At 35.8% G+C, this 20,525-nt stretch overlaps 1 protein-coding gene across 1 annotated transcript in view; it reads right to left on the bottom strand.

The window, feature by feature from the left end:
- Nucleotides 1-216: 216 nt before the first annotated feature.
- Nucleotides 217-20,525, bottom strand: part of LOC114052316 (retinal dehydrogenase 1-like) — a 42,069-nt gene continuing 21,760 nt past the window's right edge. Inside the window, exons 7-13 of the mRNA XM_027874864.1 lie at nucleotides 19,388-19,501; nucleotides 16,919-17,021; nucleotides 13,611-13,795; nucleotides 12,388-12,552; nucleotides 6,907-7,064; nucleotides 3,187-3,261; nucleotides 217-1,438 (exon numbers count right to left, since the gene is read on the bottom strand). Of these exons, the coding sequence (XP_027730665.1) occupies nucleotides 1,366-1,438; nucleotides 3,187-3,261; nucleotides 6,907-7,064; nucleotides 12,388-12,552; nucleotides 13,611-13,795; nucleotides 16,919-17,021; nucleotides 19,388-19,501 (873 nt within the window). The 3' untranslated portion in view covers nucleotides 217-1,365. The remainder of the gene's footprint in view (nucleotides 1,439-3,186; nucleotides 3,262-6,906; nucleotides 7,065-12,387; nucleotides 12,553-13,610; nucleotides 13,796-16,918; nucleotides 17,022-19,387; nucleotides 19,502-20,525) is intronic.

The raw sequence follows: 20,525 nt of genomic DNA on the forward strand, positions 1-20,525 counted from the left end.
CTCATTCTGCCTGAGTTATAGGATGAGGGGATTAGAGTAAACGATCTCTGATATTCTTTCCAGTTCTAAATCTGTGATCCTATGAATTCAGCCATTCCTAGGCTTCTTAGAGGACAAGACATTGAGTTCCTCAAAGATTAATATTTCATATGGGAAGTTATATCAGTAGGAAGATGTAGGTGTCTGTAGAAAACTGAGGATGGCCAAGAGCATGGATGACAAGTAAAGTAAATGTTTATTACTACTGCTTAGACCAGAGTTTCCCAATAATTCCATCATATTCAACAAGTTGACTTGGAAGGCTTGCATGGATTGGTATCTAAAGCAGCTCCCAATTACTTTCCCTCTTCTTCCAAATTCATAGGGGTGGTACAATGGGAATGAGTGCTGAATTTGGAGCCAGAGAACCTGGGTTCAAGTTCCAGCTTTGCTATTTGTCACATTTGTGACCTTCATAACTATTTAACCTATCTGCCCTGTTTCCCCATCTGAAAAATGAGGCGGTTGAAGTAGATGACTTCCAAATTACCTTTCAAATCTGTAACCCTGATTTTGGGTTCCCATAGAGAATATAAATTTGATAACTTGCAGTATCACCATCTTCCTTGATATTCTTCTATGTTTATCCAGTTCCCCTCCACATTCTTCAATATGGCAATCATAACACTTAAGTGAAATTAAAAACAAAAAACAAAACAACACAATTCCTTCATGAGGAAAATCTCAGGTTTCTATTCTTTAGACTTAAAAAATAAAATGCATGACCAATTCAACACCAAGTACATCTTACATTATATGAAATTGAAACTTCCACAATGAAGATCTATTCTTAAAATGTCCACATGTACACAGTATTATATAAGATTATTTTAATGAATCTGATATTGAAATGACAGTTAAGCAGAGTGGTTATTACTTCATTAAACATAGTAATTATTTTCACGGAGAAGGATTGTTTCCAAAGGTAAAGATGACTTAATAGCATCAGTGAACAGAGTACATTTGTTTTGTAACATAACATGTGCACTAAGTTTAAATTAACCATTAACAGAAAGAAGAAGTAAAATAATAAATGACCCTCTTAATTTTTTTTAATGGCTTAAATTCTGCAAGAATTATCTGCTAAGAAAAACTCATGATTGTTCTAATAATTGAGAGATCTTGGGTTGATTACACTCCCCAAATTTCAGGAAGAACAGGATTCACCATGTTTACATGAGAGTAAGAAGGCACATGGCATGTTTTAGCTATAACTTTTTTTATGCAGCTAATGCAAATAATCAGGTAAAATGACAGTTGTAACAATATCTTTCACTTTTTAGGGTCATTCATTGATGATATGGAGCACCATCTCCTGTGCCACTCTTATGAGTTCTTCTCAGAAATCTTGACTGTGACAGTCTTGACTTCTATGTATTCATGGAGAGCATACTCTCCCCTGGAGGGGAAAAAATTCAAAATTGCATTTGAGATACTGTTATCCATACAATATAGTCAATGTCTCAGTATGAATTTGGGTTTTTTTGTTAGGGCAGATATAAGACAGGGTAGGGTAGTGGCTAGAAGGAAAGCCTTGTAGTCAAAAAGGCCAGGGTTCAAATCCTTCCTCTGACTCGTGCTAGCTATGTGACCATGGGTAAATCACTTAACGTCTAAGGGCTTCAAATCTCAAAGACTACGCATAAAAGATGAGTTGTTGATCTATATCAATAGAAGATATTTCTACATGGATAATTTCCCATGTTCTCAAAATCCCATTTATGTACCATCCACAAAAACTTTAGGATTAATGCCTTCATAAACATTTTATCTTCTCAGAAATATCAAGAATAGAAGCAATAACTATTAGAGGTATTTTCTGTATTGATGATTCTTCTCTTATAAAATCATATAAAAAGTTATGGCTTTTTTGGTTGCCCAGGTATATTGCTTTAGAAATCGGAAGTTTTAAAACTGATGTTCTTATTATAGTTAAGCAATACATTAGACACAGAGCTGACATACTAGGATAGTTTCCAAAGTCAATAGCAGGGAAATATCTAGCTATGTAAGTAACTTGCAATGGATGGAGGGCAAGGAGTGGAGTGAGACAGCAACATAGTACAGAGGACAATTGGAGGGGGATAGGGCACAGTATGTAGAAAGGACAGTTAAACTATGTGCAATTTCAATGGGTAAAGGGGTGGCCTGCCTCCCTGTCAATCTGCTAAGAGCTGTGACCTTGTTTCATCTCTTAGAGCCCCTATTGTAACTCCAAACTTCTGAAGAAGTGTAGATTGGCAGCCAGTGAGGCAGGGAGTACGGGAACATTTATAACATGGGGAGAGTAAATATTCCTTTCTTTTCAGGTTGGCACCTGATACAAAGTCCCTAGTTTGTCTCTACTTGAGTGGAATTTCAAGACATGAGTGAGAAGTATACATATATTTTCTAGGTGACCACCAAAAAGGAGGAAGCTAAGTCTTCACAGTGTTCAAGAATCGTTTTACAGTGATTATTAAAATATTATCGATGAGATTAAAGGTGACCATTCAATAGACAGATTTACCATTGAGAATTCTAATACTCTTTTAAATAATCACCACCAAATAGATACAGCAAAACAAGAAGAAAACAATACTTCTAAATATGCGAACACTATAAAAATCCTACAGAGGAATTAAACATTCAAGTATTTATTACCAGCCAATTATATTCCATAGTATGTTTATTTTGTTGGCTGGGATGAAATGGAAGGACCTTGCTTAAAACTGAGAAGCTAACATAGCTCCTATGTATTTTAAAAATGAAAAAATTAGTACTTTTTTATAATTAAGAATTTATAAAGAAAAACAAGTTGTATAATTCTTTAAATAAACACGAATATGGTTCTAGTTTGATTTTTATTTTTTGTCCAGAAACAATTCTTATTTCTGTAAATGAAAGGATGTAGTTTTATCTATTTGAATACACTTTTTCATGTTAATTTGTGGAACCTAAGATTCAACGAGCTATTTGGACTTATAGTTTCCTAAAAAAAAGGAAGGAGGACAGTAGATAAAAAAGAGACTCTGAATTTATTCTTGAGCACATGGGAAAATTCTCCTCCTCCTCCTCCCCCTTCTTCTCCTTTGGTGTCATGAAGACACATCCTAAATAACACATATAGTAGATATGCTACATAAAATGCCAAAAGGCCTTACGTACATTTCTCGCCCATTTCCAGACATCTTGAATCCACCGAAAGGGGCTTGACAAGAACCCCCACCATAGCAATTCACCCTGCAAAGACAAAGGTATTTTACATTAACATTTTGGTGTATTTCAATCAGCATTTGTTTAGTGCTTACCATGTATGAAGTTCTTTTGATTTTTTTTTTTGGAAGGGAAGGTAGGAAAGGAAAGAAAATAAGCATTAATTATGTATATACTATGTGTCAGGCACTGTGCTAAGTGTTTTACAAAAAACCTCTTTTAACTTTTGGATCAGACCTGTAATTTCATTTGGATATAGAACTCCCAGGGAAAAATGTTTCTCCATAAAAGCAGATCTATATCTGCTGTGCAACTTACAGTCCTAAATTGCTCTAGGACAGTTAATAGTCAAATGACTTTTCCAGAGCTATTGCCAATCTATGTCAGAAGTAGGCCTTGAACCAAAGTCTTCAAGATTTTGAGGCCATCTTTTTAATTCAATAGAAAAACCTACCTCTCCATAAGATTTACAGCAGGTAATTAATGCAAAATTTTCTTGGTTTAGATGAACTAAAAAGGTGAAAGCATTTGATTCTTTAGCTATTAACTCTAGAGTAATTTATATATTTACTTCAATAATTCAATGGTGTTGTCATCTCATCTATATGGGTACCCCCTCTGCTGGAGGAGAGCAGGCCCATCCACTTGTTTCGGAGCCTATGTGACACTCAAGAAACCAAAAGAACTTATATTTTTATTACATTTTAGTGGATTGCATCACAAGAGAGGCTTTTAATATTTATAAACTGTGTTGTGAATACTTAAAATAATATTAACTGATATTATTAGTATAAGAAGTAATGGGGCTAGTTACCCATACTTAATATTTCACACCTCTCATATAAGTATATCAACACTTACTTTGTGGACTATCTTACTCAACCTGCCCTCTCAGTGAAGGGCCTAAAGTTCCCAATGAAATGGACTTCCATAATACCATTATTTATTATTATTATTATTAAAATTATTAAAATTCTCTTGTGGTCTTAGGGTTAAGCATGTTCTGGGGGATATATACTCAGTATTTTTACCATGTTATTTCTTGAGGCCCCACTGATACATTTCCATTTATGTGAACAAGCCACTCACAATGATGACACTTTCAAGTCTTAAATATAATCATTTACTTAACAATAAGGCAAAAAATGGATAACAACAACATTGCAGGTATTGATGTATTAAAGGAAATGCTTGAATAATGAAACATATTACAGCCTATAAGTAATAATAATGATAGTAACTAACATTTATATAACACTCACTATATGCCAGATACTGTTCTAAGCACTTTATAATTACTATGTCATTAGATCAAATAGCTTCATAAGGAAGGTGTTATTATTATGCCCATTTCATAGATGAGGAAATGGAGGCAAATAGAGGTTAAGTGATTTGCCTAGGGTCACACAGCTAGCAAGTATGAGGTCACATTTGAACTGAGGTCTTTCTGATTCCAGGCTCACTGTTCTATCCACTGAACTTCTTAAGTCATAATCTCTCACCATAGCACTTAGTATCTGTGGGGGAGAGTGGGCATACACTTACAAAAACCTGTCAAGAGAGCATAGGAATCAGCAAAACCCATATTCTTTAGGTAACTCATAATTTTGGGCTTGTACGCTTTAGTATCTTTTCGTCTCTGGAACCACTGATAAAAGTTCTCAGAACATAGCATGTTTTTAAAGGTAAAAGCAGAGGTGATTTTTAAATGCTTAGAAATCCCCACAGAACAGATAGTGGAACAACTGGGAAATTCTTAAGGTGAGAAAAATCTTTTGGTTCCAGGAATTGTTTAGGATAGTGCTTCTTATACTGGAAGTTAGAACTCTCACTAAAAAGGAAGTCTATCTAGACTGCTCATGCCAGTGTATAATATACATACACAGACACACACATTATACACACACATACACACACAAAATGTATGTGTGTATGTATGTATGCATGTATGTATGTATATATACTTGTATAGATAATTAGCTCTAGCTATTGTGGAGAATGTAGGTAGAAGAAAGCATCAAAAGAATAGTTTGGATTAAGAAGGAATAACTAGATGAATGATACCTTGTCTAGCCTAAGGTAAGGCCAAAAATGACTAGGAGGCAGGTACTACAAAATTACAATGTGACTCCAAAGGCTGATACAGTAGCTAATCTGAGAACAGGTAATTCCTATAAGAAACAGGACAAAGAGGTTAATCACAGAAGGCTGCCATATCATTCTGAAGTATGAGTGTAGGAAAATAATTGAATTTAGAGTCAAGGGACTTGGTGTCATATTCCAGTTCTGTTCCTTATTGTGTGATTTCAACATGTCACTTAACTTCTTTGAGACTCAGGTTTCTCATCTATCACATTCAGGAGGTTGGACTAAATGAATCCCAAATTTCCTTTCAACTCTAAATAACATGTCCCTAAATATAACCAAGAAGATAGGGTTCAGTTCTTGCCTCTCAACCATACAGGTCGTGTGACTCTGGGCAAGTTACTAACTTCTCAGTGCCACTGGCAGCTCTTGAAAATACCTCTAAGACATCTCTCCAAGCTTCAGGGCAGGTGCTAATATGCATTGGCAGTGGGGTTTTCCTCATGGGAGATCTCTATACTAATGACATTATAAGTCTAGACCCCAAATAAAAATATGTAATCTTAACATATAACACTGTGCCTTCTACATCAATTAGTACAGTGCTGAGCATGTAACAGACACTAACAAATTTTTATTGATTAATTAATTTTTCCCTGTTGTATTGGACCTGTAATTTCACTGGTAGAGTTTTCACTCTGAGTTGGAAATCCTTTCCATTGATGGAGCAAGACAACTTATGCTTTAACATAATCCTGTAACACAAGAGGTTAAATGACTTGCCACACAGCTAGTGTTTGTCAGAGGAAGGCCTTGAACATCAGTCTTCCTGATTCCAAGGCTGGTTCTCACTGGATGTGTGACGTTGACTAAGTTACATAAATGCCTCCATTTCCTCATCTTTAAAATGTAGTCAATTCTATCACCGACCTCCCAGGATTGCTCTCAGGATAAAATGAGATAAGATTTGTAAAGTGCTTTGCAATCTTTAAAGTTCTGCATAAAATCTACTTATTATTATAATAGTTTTATTTTATATTATCATATAATAGTATTTATTGTAGTATTTATAGTAATAATGTTACATATTTTGTACAAATTATTTTATATACTTTTTATATATTATATTTTATTTATAAACAATATTTAAATTATATAATGTATGTTTTATATATTAGGGAATATTTTATTTATTTTTATAAATATTTATATGTGTTATTTACAATATGTTTACATTGTTATAGATTATTAAAATTTGTTTGTCTTAGTAGTAATAGTAAACTATTTTTACTAACACCACAATACTCTCAATTACTTGATTTTAAACAACAAATTTCATTAAATTATTTTCAAGAAACAAACCATAGAGGATAGACAGACCTCAATTAAACTACCCTATTGCTCATCTACAAAATTATCAGTAGCTTAGAACACAAGCAGAAAAAAATCTACATCTCAGTGGCCTGCCTGGTTTGAAAGAAAAGCATGTTGCTTTTCAAATGTCCAAGTTTTTCTCTTAAGGTGATTTGAGATGTGATTGAATCTCGTAAAAAAAAAAACAAACTACCTCACTAAGTTTTGACTTACCAGACTGTTCCTGCTTGAAGGGCGGAGGAAACGGTCAAGGCTTTATCAAGGTCTTTGGTGAAAACACCTGCTGCTAAGCCATAGTGGGTATTGTTGGCCCTTTTGATCACTTCATCGATAGTTTTAAACTTCATGATTTGTTGAACTGGTCCAAAAATCTGCGCCATAGAAAGAAGGAGAGGAAGAAATAAGTGGAGGGAATGAAAGAGAAAGTCAAGGGGAAAGCACATAAATATGAATCAGATAAAGTTGACTGCTCTTTCTGTTGTGCGGACAGTTTGTTCTTGGTTTTTCTTTTGTTTCTGTTTTTGGTTTGTTTTGCTTTGGGACATGAATTGAAGCATGATAAGTTTGTTATAAGTGGAAGTTTTCCTAAAATGACATATGAAATCACTTTGGAGTAAATTGGTCCCCACATTCATGTATTAGAATGATATCAATGGCAAGTAATTTTTGTCAAATAGATTGTAAGCTCCTCAAGATCAGAGTTTGGTTTTAGATTTGTTTTTTGTTCCCAGTGACAAGTATAGTACCTTACATGTAGTAGTCATTTAATAAATACTTGTTGAATCAATGTCCCTAATAGGAAAGAAGTCAGGAGGCACCATGGTATGGTGGAGAGAATGCAGAATCAGAATCAGAGGACATGGGTTCTCATGTTGGCTTTGCTACCTACTACCTGTTTGATATTGCTCAAATCACTTTGCCTTTTTTCAGTCTCAGTTAATTATCTGTAAAATGAGGGGATTAGAACAGATGACCTCCAAGGCTCCTACAAAACTTTAGATCTATGATTCTATACCTCAGATAAATGATATTTATGTGAGAAATCAAATTTAAGGTGAAGGCTTTTTTTAATCTTCCTTTCCTACTCTTAACTTTTGATGAAAACTGCACAAATACAGGGCATCCCAAAAGTCTTGGGGGTGGTTTTAAGTTTCTATCAAAGGTTAAACCTGCACTAAGACTTTGGGGATACCCTATAGCAAGAACAAACCCCAGAAGTCAACACTGACCTTCTGAAAGGAGGCATTCATCAGGGTGTGAATTATTTTAATGATAAACATTCTGTCAGAGTAAGCATGTTTTATGATCTGGTCACTAGCCCATAACAGTATCCACAGCCAGGAGTCTTTCTACTAATTTTGAACCTAAGATAGAGGAAACAACTTGGGTAAAACTAAGGAGTGACTTGAGTGTTCAGTACTCAGCTCCACACCTTCATCTCCTATGGCCCACGAGTGAATGCATGATCCAGTCAGTAAGAATTATGTCTTTTGCTTATGATCAAACTGACTGTGGAAAATCACATCATCTCTCTGGGCCTCTATTATCTTCATCCTAAAATTAGATAATGTGACTAGATAATATTTAAGGTGGTTTCTAGCTCTTAACCCTGTTACTGCTATGATCCTAACCTAGCCAGGGGTATTGTCCCTACCCACTACTTGTGAATTTGGAGTTGGAGATGGGAGCAGAAAAGTCATAAATTTAAATAGATTGAGTTTTTTATTTAAATGCAGATATCACATTAAGTTATAGGAGCAAATGCAATCAGTAAACGTTAATAGTTCAAAAACACTTCAGGACTTCCAAATGGTTACAGAAATTACTCAAGGCTTGCCTCTTAGAACTAAAAAGTTGTTTGTTCTGGCAATGGACAGAATAAATATTTCAGTATTTGTAATCAGCTTTAGGTTTTTGAGTTTTCCTTGACACTTATCTTCCAGATATGCTATAACAATTCTGAAGTAACATCTTAGCTATTTCCCCCTTCTGTCCTGCTGTAGCCAAGAAATGGGAACATTTCATTGAAAAAGAAATCGAGTGAAAGCTATTCAAATATTTGGGAACCTGTAAGAATTTCAGTTTGTAATGCCTTTAATTTGTGTTGGCATTTGTTTTTGATAACCTGACCAGGCCAACCTTGAGTGTGTTTTTCCATTTACTTTTTCTAGTTTATTATGAAAGGGGATGGACAGCATGAGCTTCATTTCCCCCTTCTTTCCCTAGCTAACACTGCCCAAAAGACTACTAGTGCCACATACTGCCTACCTGCTCTGAACCCCATCCCCATGCCACTACCTAATAAGGAATGTGTGTCTGTGTATATACCAGGTGAGTGTATGTACACACATACACACATACACTCATACACATATATACATACATATTCCTATTGCAAAGAATTACATGTACCCTTAACTGACTGTAAAAAGATTAGTATATCCATTTACCTATCAGGAAATGGCTCAGAGGTTGGTGAGAACAAAACCCAATATGAAAATAGAAGTTCCAATTTGAAATAGATGTTCCAATTTGAAATGGAAGTCAATCCTATCATTGGCAGAATTGTTGAATCTGAGATGTCATCAATTTTAATTTCACTCTTCCACATACAAAATGCCTTCTGGAAAAATAGCTTTTTATGAATTATCTGTAGTATATTTAAAAATCTTTAATTTTTTGGATCATGCATTCGGTTTTGAGGTTGCTACTTTGCTGCTGGTGAAAAAAATGTTATGTTACTCTAGTACCTTAGACAAATCAACTTACTTTTGCTTACCCAACTTTCCTTATATGTAAAAGAAGGAAGTTGTACTAAGTGCTATCAAAGATCCTCTCCAAGTCTAAAACCAATATTGATACTTTTGAGTTTTCCAAATCACTGGCCAGACACTCCATTTTTTTTCAACCAAGAACTGATAGAAGTTGTAAAAGATATGAGCCTAGGCAATTCTTAATGTGGTCACTTCCTTTTTGGTAAAGAGATAAGAACTACCAAGGCAGAATATTACATATGGTGTCATACTTGATCACTCTGTCAGTCAATTCTTCCTGTTATTTAAAATAATGGAGAGTCAATGGAAGAAGGAGTTTATTGGGCAATATCTGTGGTATCAAAAAAGGCATCAATAAGATTAAAAAAATACCAAATGTAGACAAACAACATGAGTAAGATAGTATGTTCTTAGGTCTTAATTTTCTTCTACAAACCTTACATTTAATTTCAGATCTGGCCAACAAGTATTATGCAAAGATTGGACTAATGATCCACAGGTGCCTAAGAATTCTTTAAACAAAGTCAGATAAATCACTTTCTTAAAACAAAGTTATTCCTCTCTGAAAGAGAAACAAACACTTACACATGGCCAGAAGCCTTTGAAATTGAATATCGCTGCAAGGTAGATTGATTGATTGTAAAGGGGAACAAAATGAACATCAACGGCAAAATGGTCTGATACCAAGAATTTGTAGGCAAGAATCAGGAGGACTGGAATTCTGTTCCCGTACTTCCATCAACCAGCTGTGATACCTCAAGCAAGTCAGTTTACCATCACTAAACCTCAATTATCTTACTTGTCAAAAGGGTAATAACAATGAGTGAGGTAACAGAAATATATAAAGGATCTCTGAGTTTACCAGTGTTGGGTACTCCCGCCAACAAAATCAGAGCATTACCATGCTATTACTTAGTAGGTAAGTCCGGAGGAGTGGCTGACTCACACAGAGGTTAAGTGACATGTCTACATAGCTATTTAGTATGAGATGCAAGATTTAAAACTAGGTCTTTCCAACCAGGATACTAACACTTATCCATAATATCACGATGTCTCTGTGTGAGTAAGGATAATGAGATCAGAGATTCTAGCACTCTCTGAAAAGTTAAATAGGCTTTAAGAAGACAGCTGTGTGACTCTGGGCAAGTCGTTTAACCCTGTTTGCCTCAGTTTCCCTGTCTGTGAAATGAGCTGGAGAAGGAAATGGCAAACCATTTCAGTATCTTTGCCACGAAAACCCCATATGGGGTCATGAAGTTTTGCACATAACTGAAATGACAGAACAACAACAACAACAACAACAAATGAAGATAGTATGCATGGACACACTGGGAAATGTGTACAACTGGCTGTCCAAAAATGGGGACTCAGATTTAGTTTTGATCGGCATTATTAATATTTCCTTCATCCTTTTCTCAAGTCTAGTAAGTTTTTTAAAGTATAACTATACTTGAATATTTAACAACTAGCTCTGAAGTGGAACAACCTCCAGCATACCCCTGAAAGGCATTGCTATAAACCATTCTGTTCTAGGGCTGAAGAACAATGCTTCTAGTACATTATCTTCTAAAGAGATTCTTGTGTTTCAATATGATTGCTTTTTTTTTTATCTTTGCCATATAAAAAGATATTAAGAAACTGGAGAGGGGTGAGAGTAGCTCAGGGGAGATAGCATTCACTGGCTTTGGAGTCAAAGGATATGAATTCACATTCACCTTGAGGGCTATTTGTGTGATCTTGTATGGTTTACTCTCTCAAGGCCTTAATTTTTCATCTAGAAAATAAAGGAGTGTTAATGTCTTCTTGGGTCCCTCCCAGCTCTAGTTCTATGAGCTTATGCTCCTAATAGTATGATCCAACTATTAAGAAGATGAAACAAATAGGTCTGTTGGAAAAAGGAAAAGTAAAAGGAATATGTTTGATGTAAAAACAAAAAAGACTAAAGAGTAACTCCAAGGTTATTTTCTTGTGAGGAAAATATAACTAGCGTGTTCTCTACATTTCTGTCAAAAATAAGCATTCTGTAATCCTTAGAATGCTATTTCAATGTTAACAATTATTATCATTATTATTATTAGATGGAATAAGGACATTAAATGGAAAGAGAAGCAGAAACTTGAGTTAGATTGAAGGGAAAACCTCTTGAAAGTCAGGGTGAAAAAAATGTTGTGAAGTCTTCATCTCTCCAGAAATCGCAACAACAAACCGGCAATTTATTCTGTATGGCTTAGTTACTCCTGAGCATGAAAGGCAGTGCTCTGCATCACGCACCATCCCTGGTCTCTTCAAGGTCCATGAATCTTTTTTTTTCTTTTTGGTGAGGCAACCGGGGTTAAGTGACTTGCCCAGGGTCACACAGCTAGTAAATGTCAAGTGTCTGAGGATGGATTTGAACTCAGGTCCTCCTGACTCCAAGGCCAGAGCTCTATCCACTGAGCCACCTAGCTGCCCCAAGGTCCATGATTCTTAAATTGGCACAATGACTTCAATTATACTTTATGAATTGAAGTCAAGGCAATAATGGCCTGTGGAAAGGCAGGTGTTATGAAAGTACCTTATCATTGAAAAGGGAGAAATACTAATTAATGTGCTGTTTTATGATTTCTAAGTTTTTAAGCATATAGAAATATTTTCTCTTCCTATTACTTGGGTATAATGTAGTTTGGAACTGCTATATGATAATTAGTAATTATTGCCATAGGGTTTGGGAGTGCTCAGTGTTCCATAGCCTACATGACAACAACTAAAGTTCTATCAATGAACAAGACAAACCAATTAAGGTAAAATGAGCGGGGGAGTGGATTCTCATCTATGGGGAGACTTATTCATCCAGTTATGTCTTAAAAATGGATGCTTTGTGTTCAAGTGTGTAGCAATAAAGAAAGTAACTGAAGGAACAGAATGGAACCAAGTCCTTTACCTCTTCTTTGGCGATGCGCATGTCATCAGTAACATCTGAGAAAACTGTGGGCTGGATGAAGTAACCTTTGTCTCCCCAAGGGCCTCCTCCACATTCCAATTTGGCTCCTTCCTTCTTCCCACTTTCAATGAGGTCAATTATTTTATTGTACTGCTCTTTATCAATCTACTTGAAAATATGAGGGGCAGAGGAAGGAAGAATAACAGAAAAGAAAGAAAAATTAAACTTAGAGTGACAATGATTCTTTGAACTTGTGATTAAGAAAAAAAGAAAATGGTTAAATATTGCAAATATATCTAAATAGCTTTCTTAGCCTTAAAGTTATCTTTAAAAAAAAAACTCTATCTTCATAAAGTATTAACTAAGTAAATCTAACACGTCATGGGAATGAGCAAAAGTTGGGGCAAGAGGGAAGGATGGGTTGTAAGGCAGCCTGTGGAATGAGAGAAACTAGGGGGAAGTAGAGTTTCTGAGGAAGGAGGAAACAGGAAAAAATGTTGGAGAAAGGAGACAATAGTTTAGGCCTGAATTCAGAAAAGCAGTTTAGTGAAGGAAAAGTTTGAATTTTATATTGAGGTATAAGCCCTCATGATGTTCCACCCACTTCTAGATCTTATATCACCTGTGCATTAGTGAAAAAAGTGTAAAATATGCCCATTTTGGTTAAAGGAATTAGTCTGATGTTCATTTGAGGTACGCTATGCAGCAAGACTCCTTTTTTTCTGTACTAGGCAAGAGGGCATGTGAGAATACCTTTATGACAATTTATTCCCTGAATACAGAGGAACAGAATAGGGCTGAGGGCTTTATTTTTAAATAAATAATGATTAATAATAATAGCATGTATATATCACTTTAAGTTTTGCCTAATACTATTCATATGTTTTCTCATTTGAACCTCTATGAGGTAGGTGCTATTATTCCCATTTTACAGATGAGGAAACAGACTGAGAGCCTTGCTCATGGTCACATAGTTAGTGTCTGAGGGAAGATTTCCACTCAGATCTTCCTGATTCCACCCTGAGGAAGTTCTGTTTCCTGCCCCAAGTTGGGAAATCTTGACTGTGCACATCTTTTCAATCTATTCCAGTCTTGCCCAGGAAAACAAGCAAGGCCAGCATCATTCTCATTTCATTCTGGATCCAGAGAAAGGAAATAGAGACAAACTCCCTTCTCTCTATTGAGTTTTGTTTTCTATTGTGTGCATTCCTTTATTTACCAACCTGAGGGCCTTGCTGTACTCCTGGGTTCAGAGGATTCCCCAGTGTGTATTTCTTGGCACGCTCTACACTCCTCCGAACAAACTCATTGTAAATAGACTCTTCCACAAAAAGCCTCGATGCGGCGATGCAGCACTGGCCTTGGTGGAAGAACACACCGTGGTGTGCGGATTCTACAGCATTATCCACTGTAAAGGAAACATCACCAAACCACTGGTTATATAAATGCTATACAAAGTCAAAGATAACACATTTCCAAAAGACGTGTTCATACACACACATACACACAGAGACACACAGACACACATGCACACATTCTTTTTTGCCAAGAGGATAGGAAGTATCTTTTACTCCTTAAAATACACAGCATATATTCTGTGGCTCTTTTTGGACCTCCTGGTCACGGAATATTTGTGGATAGAGACTGCGTTAAAAGTGGATAGTGGGGAAAAGTTGAAATGATTGTACAAGTCTCTTGGGCTCAATTGCATCAAAACATCACTTTGAAAAGACTTGAATAATTATTCTCTGTCTTGGCTATGGTAAAAGGGACTACTGGAATGAAAGCTGAAGTTTCCTTTTTTCTTTCAATCTTTTAATCTTGTTCTACAGAAAGAATCTTTCAAAATGCCTCAAAAAGTAAGTTAATATCCTTCAAATAAAAACAAACCAAAAAACACCTGCTTATGTATTGTTGAGATAGTTAGTTATATGCACATTTAAAAGTTACATGATTGCTTTATGGTTAAGTCTCTGTGAGAAGACAATATAGTCTTTTTAATATACTAATTTTCCAGAAACTTAGCTTTGGAGTTATGTGTAATTTTTTTAAACTTTGCGTATTGTGAAGGTCAACTTATTTCCTTGCTGAAAGGACAATTTAATCTATCTAGTGTTCAGTTTAGGAGACTTCCCATATTGCCCTTTGATAAGTTAGACACCACTAAATTTTACAGTGATAGAATCTAGAGTCAAGAAAACACCGAGTTCAACTCTAGCCTCTGACACTTAGTAGTTATGTGATCCTGGGCAGATTTCTTAAACTCAGTTTCCTCAACTGTAAAATGGGGAAAATAATGTCACCTACTTTCCAGAGTTGTTGTGACAATCAAATGAGATACTATTTGTAAATCACTTTTCCAAGCTACACACACATATACATATTTATGTGTATATGCCAGGTTTTACTGTTATTTTTTGTTATCATCATCTTTATCATAACAACCCAAGTACTCAGTTTCTTTTAACTAGATGAAATTTTCTCACCTTCTTAAAATCCTTCTGAACTAACTTGTGGGGAAAAAAAGGCTTTTAAAAGCAAGCATCTCTTAAAGGTGGTACAGAGAAAGCAAGGACAATATCATCTAAAAAGTTATGCAGTAAAAATGTCAGGAAGTAGATGGTACAGTACCATGTCCAAAGCTCACATATCCCTAGGTCAGGGAGAAAATATATATTTTTTTTCTTTTTAGGCAATTGGGGTTAAGTGACTTGCCCAGGGTCACATGGCTAGTAAATGCCAAGTGTTTGGTCTGAGGCCGGATTTGAACTCAGGTCCTCCTGACTTCAGGGCTGGTGCTCTATCCACTGTGCCACCTAGCTGCCCCACAGGGAGAAAATATTGCGAGCAGCCAGAAAGAAACAATTCTGGTACTGTGGAAACACAATCAGGATAACACAAGATTTAGCAGCTTGTACATTAAGGGATTGGAGGGCTTGGAATATAATATTCCAGAGGTCAAAGGAGATAGGATTACAGCCAAGAATCATCTATCCAGCAAAACTGAGTATAATCCTTCAGGGGAAAAAATAAACATTCAGTGAAATAGAGGACTTTCAAGCATTCTTGATAAAAAGACCAGAGCTGAATAGAAAATTTGACTTTCAGATACAAGACTCAAGAGAAACATAAAGAGGTAAACAGGAAAGAGAAATCATAAGAGACTTATTAAGGTTGAACTGTTTACATTCCTGCATGGAAAGATGATATTTGTAACTCATGAGACCTTTGTCAGTATTAGGATAGTTGGAGGGAAAAATTATATGTACATATAGATAGATAGATAGATAGATAGATAGATAGATAGATAGATAGATAGAGGGCACAGGGGGAGTTGAAGAAGGGTTGTTATCTGGAGAATAAAATTAAGAGGTAAGAGAGGGTAATACTGGGAGAAGGAGAAAGGGAGAAATAGAATGGGGTAAATTATCTTACATAAAACAGACGAGAAAAGGCTTTTACAGTGGAGAGGAAGTGGGGGAAGGTGAGAGGGAATGAGTGAATCTTATTCTCATTGGATTTGGCTTAAGGATGGAATAACATACACACTCAATTGGGTATGGAAATCTATCTAACTCTATGGGAAATAGGGGAGAAGGGGATACAACAGTGAGGGGATGATAGAGGGGAGGGCAGATTGGGGGAGGGGATAATCAGAAGCAAACACTTCTAAGAAGGGACAAGGTCAAAAGAGAGAATAGAATAAATGGGGGGCAGGATAGGATGAAGGGAAATATCATTAGTTTTTCACAATATAACTACTATGGAATTATTTTGCATGACTATGCATGTATAACCTGTAACAAGTTGCTTGCCTTCTCAATGAGAATGGGTGGGGAGGGTGGAGGGGAGAAAATTTGGAACCTAAAGTTTTAAAAACAAGTGTTAAAAATTGTCTTCACATGCAACTGGGAAATAAGATATATATAGGCAATGGAGTATAGAAATCTATCTTGCCCTACAGGAAAATGAAAAGGGAAAGGGATAAGAGAAGGGGTGGGGAGATAGAAGGGAGGGAATATTAGGGGAAGGAGTATTCAGAATGCACACTGTTTTGGGGAGGGGTGAGGGACGAGATGGGGAGAAAATTTGGAACTCAAAATCTTGTGGAAGTGTATGTTGAAAACTAAAAATAAATAAATTAACAAAGTCCATATATCCTTTGCACCTGAGCTTAGCCTTCCTGCTGTTATGATAAGGTCTAGAAGACCATGAAGCATAATTCAGAGTTTTTTAGTTCATTGATTATCTTCCAAAAGTAAAGATAGTGGAGTTTTTGTTTGTTTGTTTTATTCTAATGCAAACTCAGGTAAAATGTAAGCCCCTGGAAAGGAGCAACTGCTTTGATTTTTGTCTTTTGGGTCTCTAGAACCTAGCAAAGTACCTTGCAAACAGAAAGAGCTTGTTGATTTAAAAAAAGTCTCATCCCAGGAAATCTTGTTAGAAATAATTTAGCACATTGCAGAATATTGGTGAAACATTGCTCTGAGACATGGTAAAAGTGAGAGAAAAAAGCATTAATCATACTAACAGTCAGCATCAGCAAATACAATGCAAGGACTCTTTCCTCCCAGTTCCAGTGTAACTCTCTTCAGGTTGGTCTTCCCAGCAGCCTGTTTGATTAGCAGGCCAACCTGAAAGAGAATATAAAGAAGAAGTTGGTTCTCAGTAGGGAAAGTTGGTTGGCTCTCATCCATAGCACTTAGATTTCTAAGTCTTGAATTTCTCATGATGTTCCCTCACTTATATTGTTTGTTTGTCTTTGTATTTGCTCAGATGGGAATCTGGACCAAATGGTTTCCAGTATCCTTTCTAATTGGAAAGTTGTATGATTCTATGATCTCCTTTATTCTTTAGGTTCACTATCTCAATTTTAACTAACGCTATCGGGAAGTAAAAGTGGAAGGATTCATTTGGAGATACCTTTTGCTTGCATTTAGGTATCTCTGTATTTGATCTTGCTGCATAACAATACCCCCAAATCAATTTCTATTATAATAACTAACATTTAACAAGTTGTTTTCTAAACTAAACTTTGGCATAATAACACCGGGAGGTCTTAAAATGCCAGTTGGTGCCATAAAACTGTATATTAGTACCATATTTCAATTCAATTAACTGAAAAAAATTGAGCAAATGCTTATGAAGTGCTAGTTTTTAATAAATGATTATTGTGCAGCAGTACAAGAAACCAAAGTTGATGAGAAATGTATGTTGCCCAGGTTATATCACAGTTGAATAGATAGCCTGTCAAATAAATCTGACCACTTGTATAACTTTAGATGGACAATGAGTTAGATGTAGAATTGAATAGTAGGAAGAAATTAGGCTGCATTGCAATTGGAGAAATGCACAATACTTTCAGCAATCCCAACTATCTTACTCCTGAAATAATCTGTTGATTATCAATATTCTCAAAAGAATTGTAATTACTAATAGTACAAAGGGCAGTAGAAAGACATGAGGCTTATATAAGTGGGCTGTAGAACATGATCAACAATGATCTCTTGGAAGTATGAAAGATTAAACTGAGCTCATGTGTGATCAGAAAAGGAGGTGGTCAGGTAACAAGAATAAGAGACTATAGCTAGAATTTCCATTTGGTATACGAGTGCCCAGAAGACGCTAAAATTATAAATGAAAGTCCTCCATTTCTTTTTGTACACCCTCTAAGGAGAAAATGGACAGGAATTATTTAGAATGAGAAGGCATCAAGGGGTTATAAATTCTATTAATCAAGGAACTACCAACATCAATAGAAACAATGAATCAGTGAAAACATGTAACTTCCTGATTGCTGCTATAAATTGCAACATAATATTTGAATCTCCCTGCGGTATTTTTAGTTATATTAAAACCAATTTAGAGTTTTAATTCAACTGTGTTCTGTGAACCTAGAAAAAGATTTATCCTTGTGTGGAGCCCATCTGAATGGTTATTATACTTAAAAACTGTTAAGACAGACACATTAATGTAATGGATGTAGATGAGAATAGCATATACTTGGAATCTCTCTTTTTTTTTAACATATGTACTTATGTATGGATCTCTCTCTCTCTCTCCCTGTCCTTCTCCCTAAGCCTTTCCTACCCAACTCACAGACTATTGGAATTAGCAGGCACTTTAAAATTTGTTTAGTCCAAATCTTTTATTATACAAAAGAGGAAACTGAGATACTGAGAGTTGTGATTTGCTGAATATGTACAGTAAGTTAATGACAAAACCTGGGTTTGAATCCAAAATTTCTGACTTCAAGGCCTGTGCTATTCTTCACAGGGCTACTGTAAGAAAAGTGCTTTGTAATCTCTAAAGCACCACAGGCATATAAGATCTTATTAACCCTGGCATACCACTCAGCTTTGATCCTGTGAAATAATACCCCAAATAGAGAATAGTCATTTAAAACTGCCAAGGCTTGATTTGTGTTTCCATCACAGTAGCCATCATTACCTAATGACTCTAAGTGTAAACACCAGTTCATGACCATGACTTTGTCTTGCTTGCAATCCCAGTCAGTTCTTATACATCCACTTGTGACTCATCAATGTGACCCATCTTGGCCTTCCTCACCCTGTCAGTTGGTGTGTGCTCATAGAATTCAAGCTTGTTTTGATGTATCTATGTCAAACACAGTAAGGAACAGCAGTCTGACAGGTATGAGGAGGGGAAATAACAATACCTCCATCAATCAATCAAACAGCAGTTATTCAGTGCCTACTCTCTGCTAATGCTTCTGCTAGATACTATACAAAAGCAAAGGAGAGAGAACGCTAGACTTCAGGGGGCTTCCATTCTCTCACGCCTAGCACAGTGCACTGCAAATAGAAGGTACTTAATGAAGACCTGTTGAATTAAACTGAAGACTTTTTTCTCTCTAAATTACTTCCTTCTGAACCATATTTGATGGCATTAGATATGAATGTAATTTAAATGGAACTTGACCTCCACATAGCTACACAAACTAACCATTGGGAATGCCTTAATATCTAACTTGTCTTACCTCTGTGGACCCTGTGAAGGACACTTTATCTACATCCATGTGAGAAGAAATGGCTGCTCCAGCCGTGGGTCCATAACCAGGCACAATATTTACTACTCCTGGAGGAAATCCTGCCTAAAGGAGGGACAGTCACAAATTAATCCCAGAGAAAAATGATCTAAAACTACTATGAATAGAAAACACTTTGCTTATTATCATCATTATCAGGAAGTTCAGAATCTAATTATAGAAGAGCTATACCAAATAGGAAATCTCCATCTATTAATTCATTTTCATTATTTATTTTACCCTTGAAGAGTGAAAAATCTTTCAAAAAGATCATTCAGATTAACCTTGGGATGATTCAGGTTTCTGGGGATTCCTTCTACCTTCATGAGGTAGAAGAAGAACAGAAGGAAAAAAAATCACTCTTTCTCCAAGCATGATTTCATTCACTCCATTCATTCATTCATTTACTCATTCATTCATTCATCATGACAGAAATCTTTGGTGTGTTCTGAAGATATTCCTGATAAAATGGAGATGGTAGTAACCATGCTAGAAAGAAAAGGGAGTCTTGAATTGTATGTACATATTTCTTCTATCTATTGATCTATCTCCATCTATTACTCTGCTTGGTTCTTTTTCTAAGGCCTCATCATGATATAATATTTAATTCCCATAATGCTTTTAGATTACAACATTAAAAATGACCATTGAAGAGTCAGATTTAGCTGTTAGAGTTCTTGGGAGAAAAGAACATTCCCATCTTTAAATATTTCACATTACAATGAGGTATTAGAGTAAGACTTTAGAGGAGACCTGAGTTTCCTTATCTGGCTCAAAGTACATGCCCTGGAAGATCCTGCTGAGCTAGAAAAGCTTTGAAACCAGACCAGTGATGAAATCTATACCAACTGTCCAATAATCAGCCTAAGTTTGGGCGTTGTTGTTTGCAGAGTATCATATTTTTCAGTTGCAGCAACTCTCAAGACTTTCAACTTTAAACAACAACAAATGTGGGCATGATCCATGTCAGTGGAGAGAGCTTGTACACTGTGAAATTGAAATATTGAAGAATAATAAAATAAGGTTTGTATGTAGGGAGGATGGTAACCATTGAAAGGTATTCAAAACCACATACAATCTAAACAAACCG

The sequence above is a fragment of the Vombatus ursinus genome, unplaced genomic scaffold (genome assembly GCF_900497805.2).
Source record: "Vombatus ursinus unplaced genomic scaffold, bare-nosed wombat genome assembly UNPS02014807.1, whole genome shotgun sequence".
In the NCBI taxonomy this organism is placed as follows: Eukaryota; Metazoa; Chordata; class Mammalia; order Diprotodontia; family Vombatidae; genus Vombatus; species Vombatus ursinus.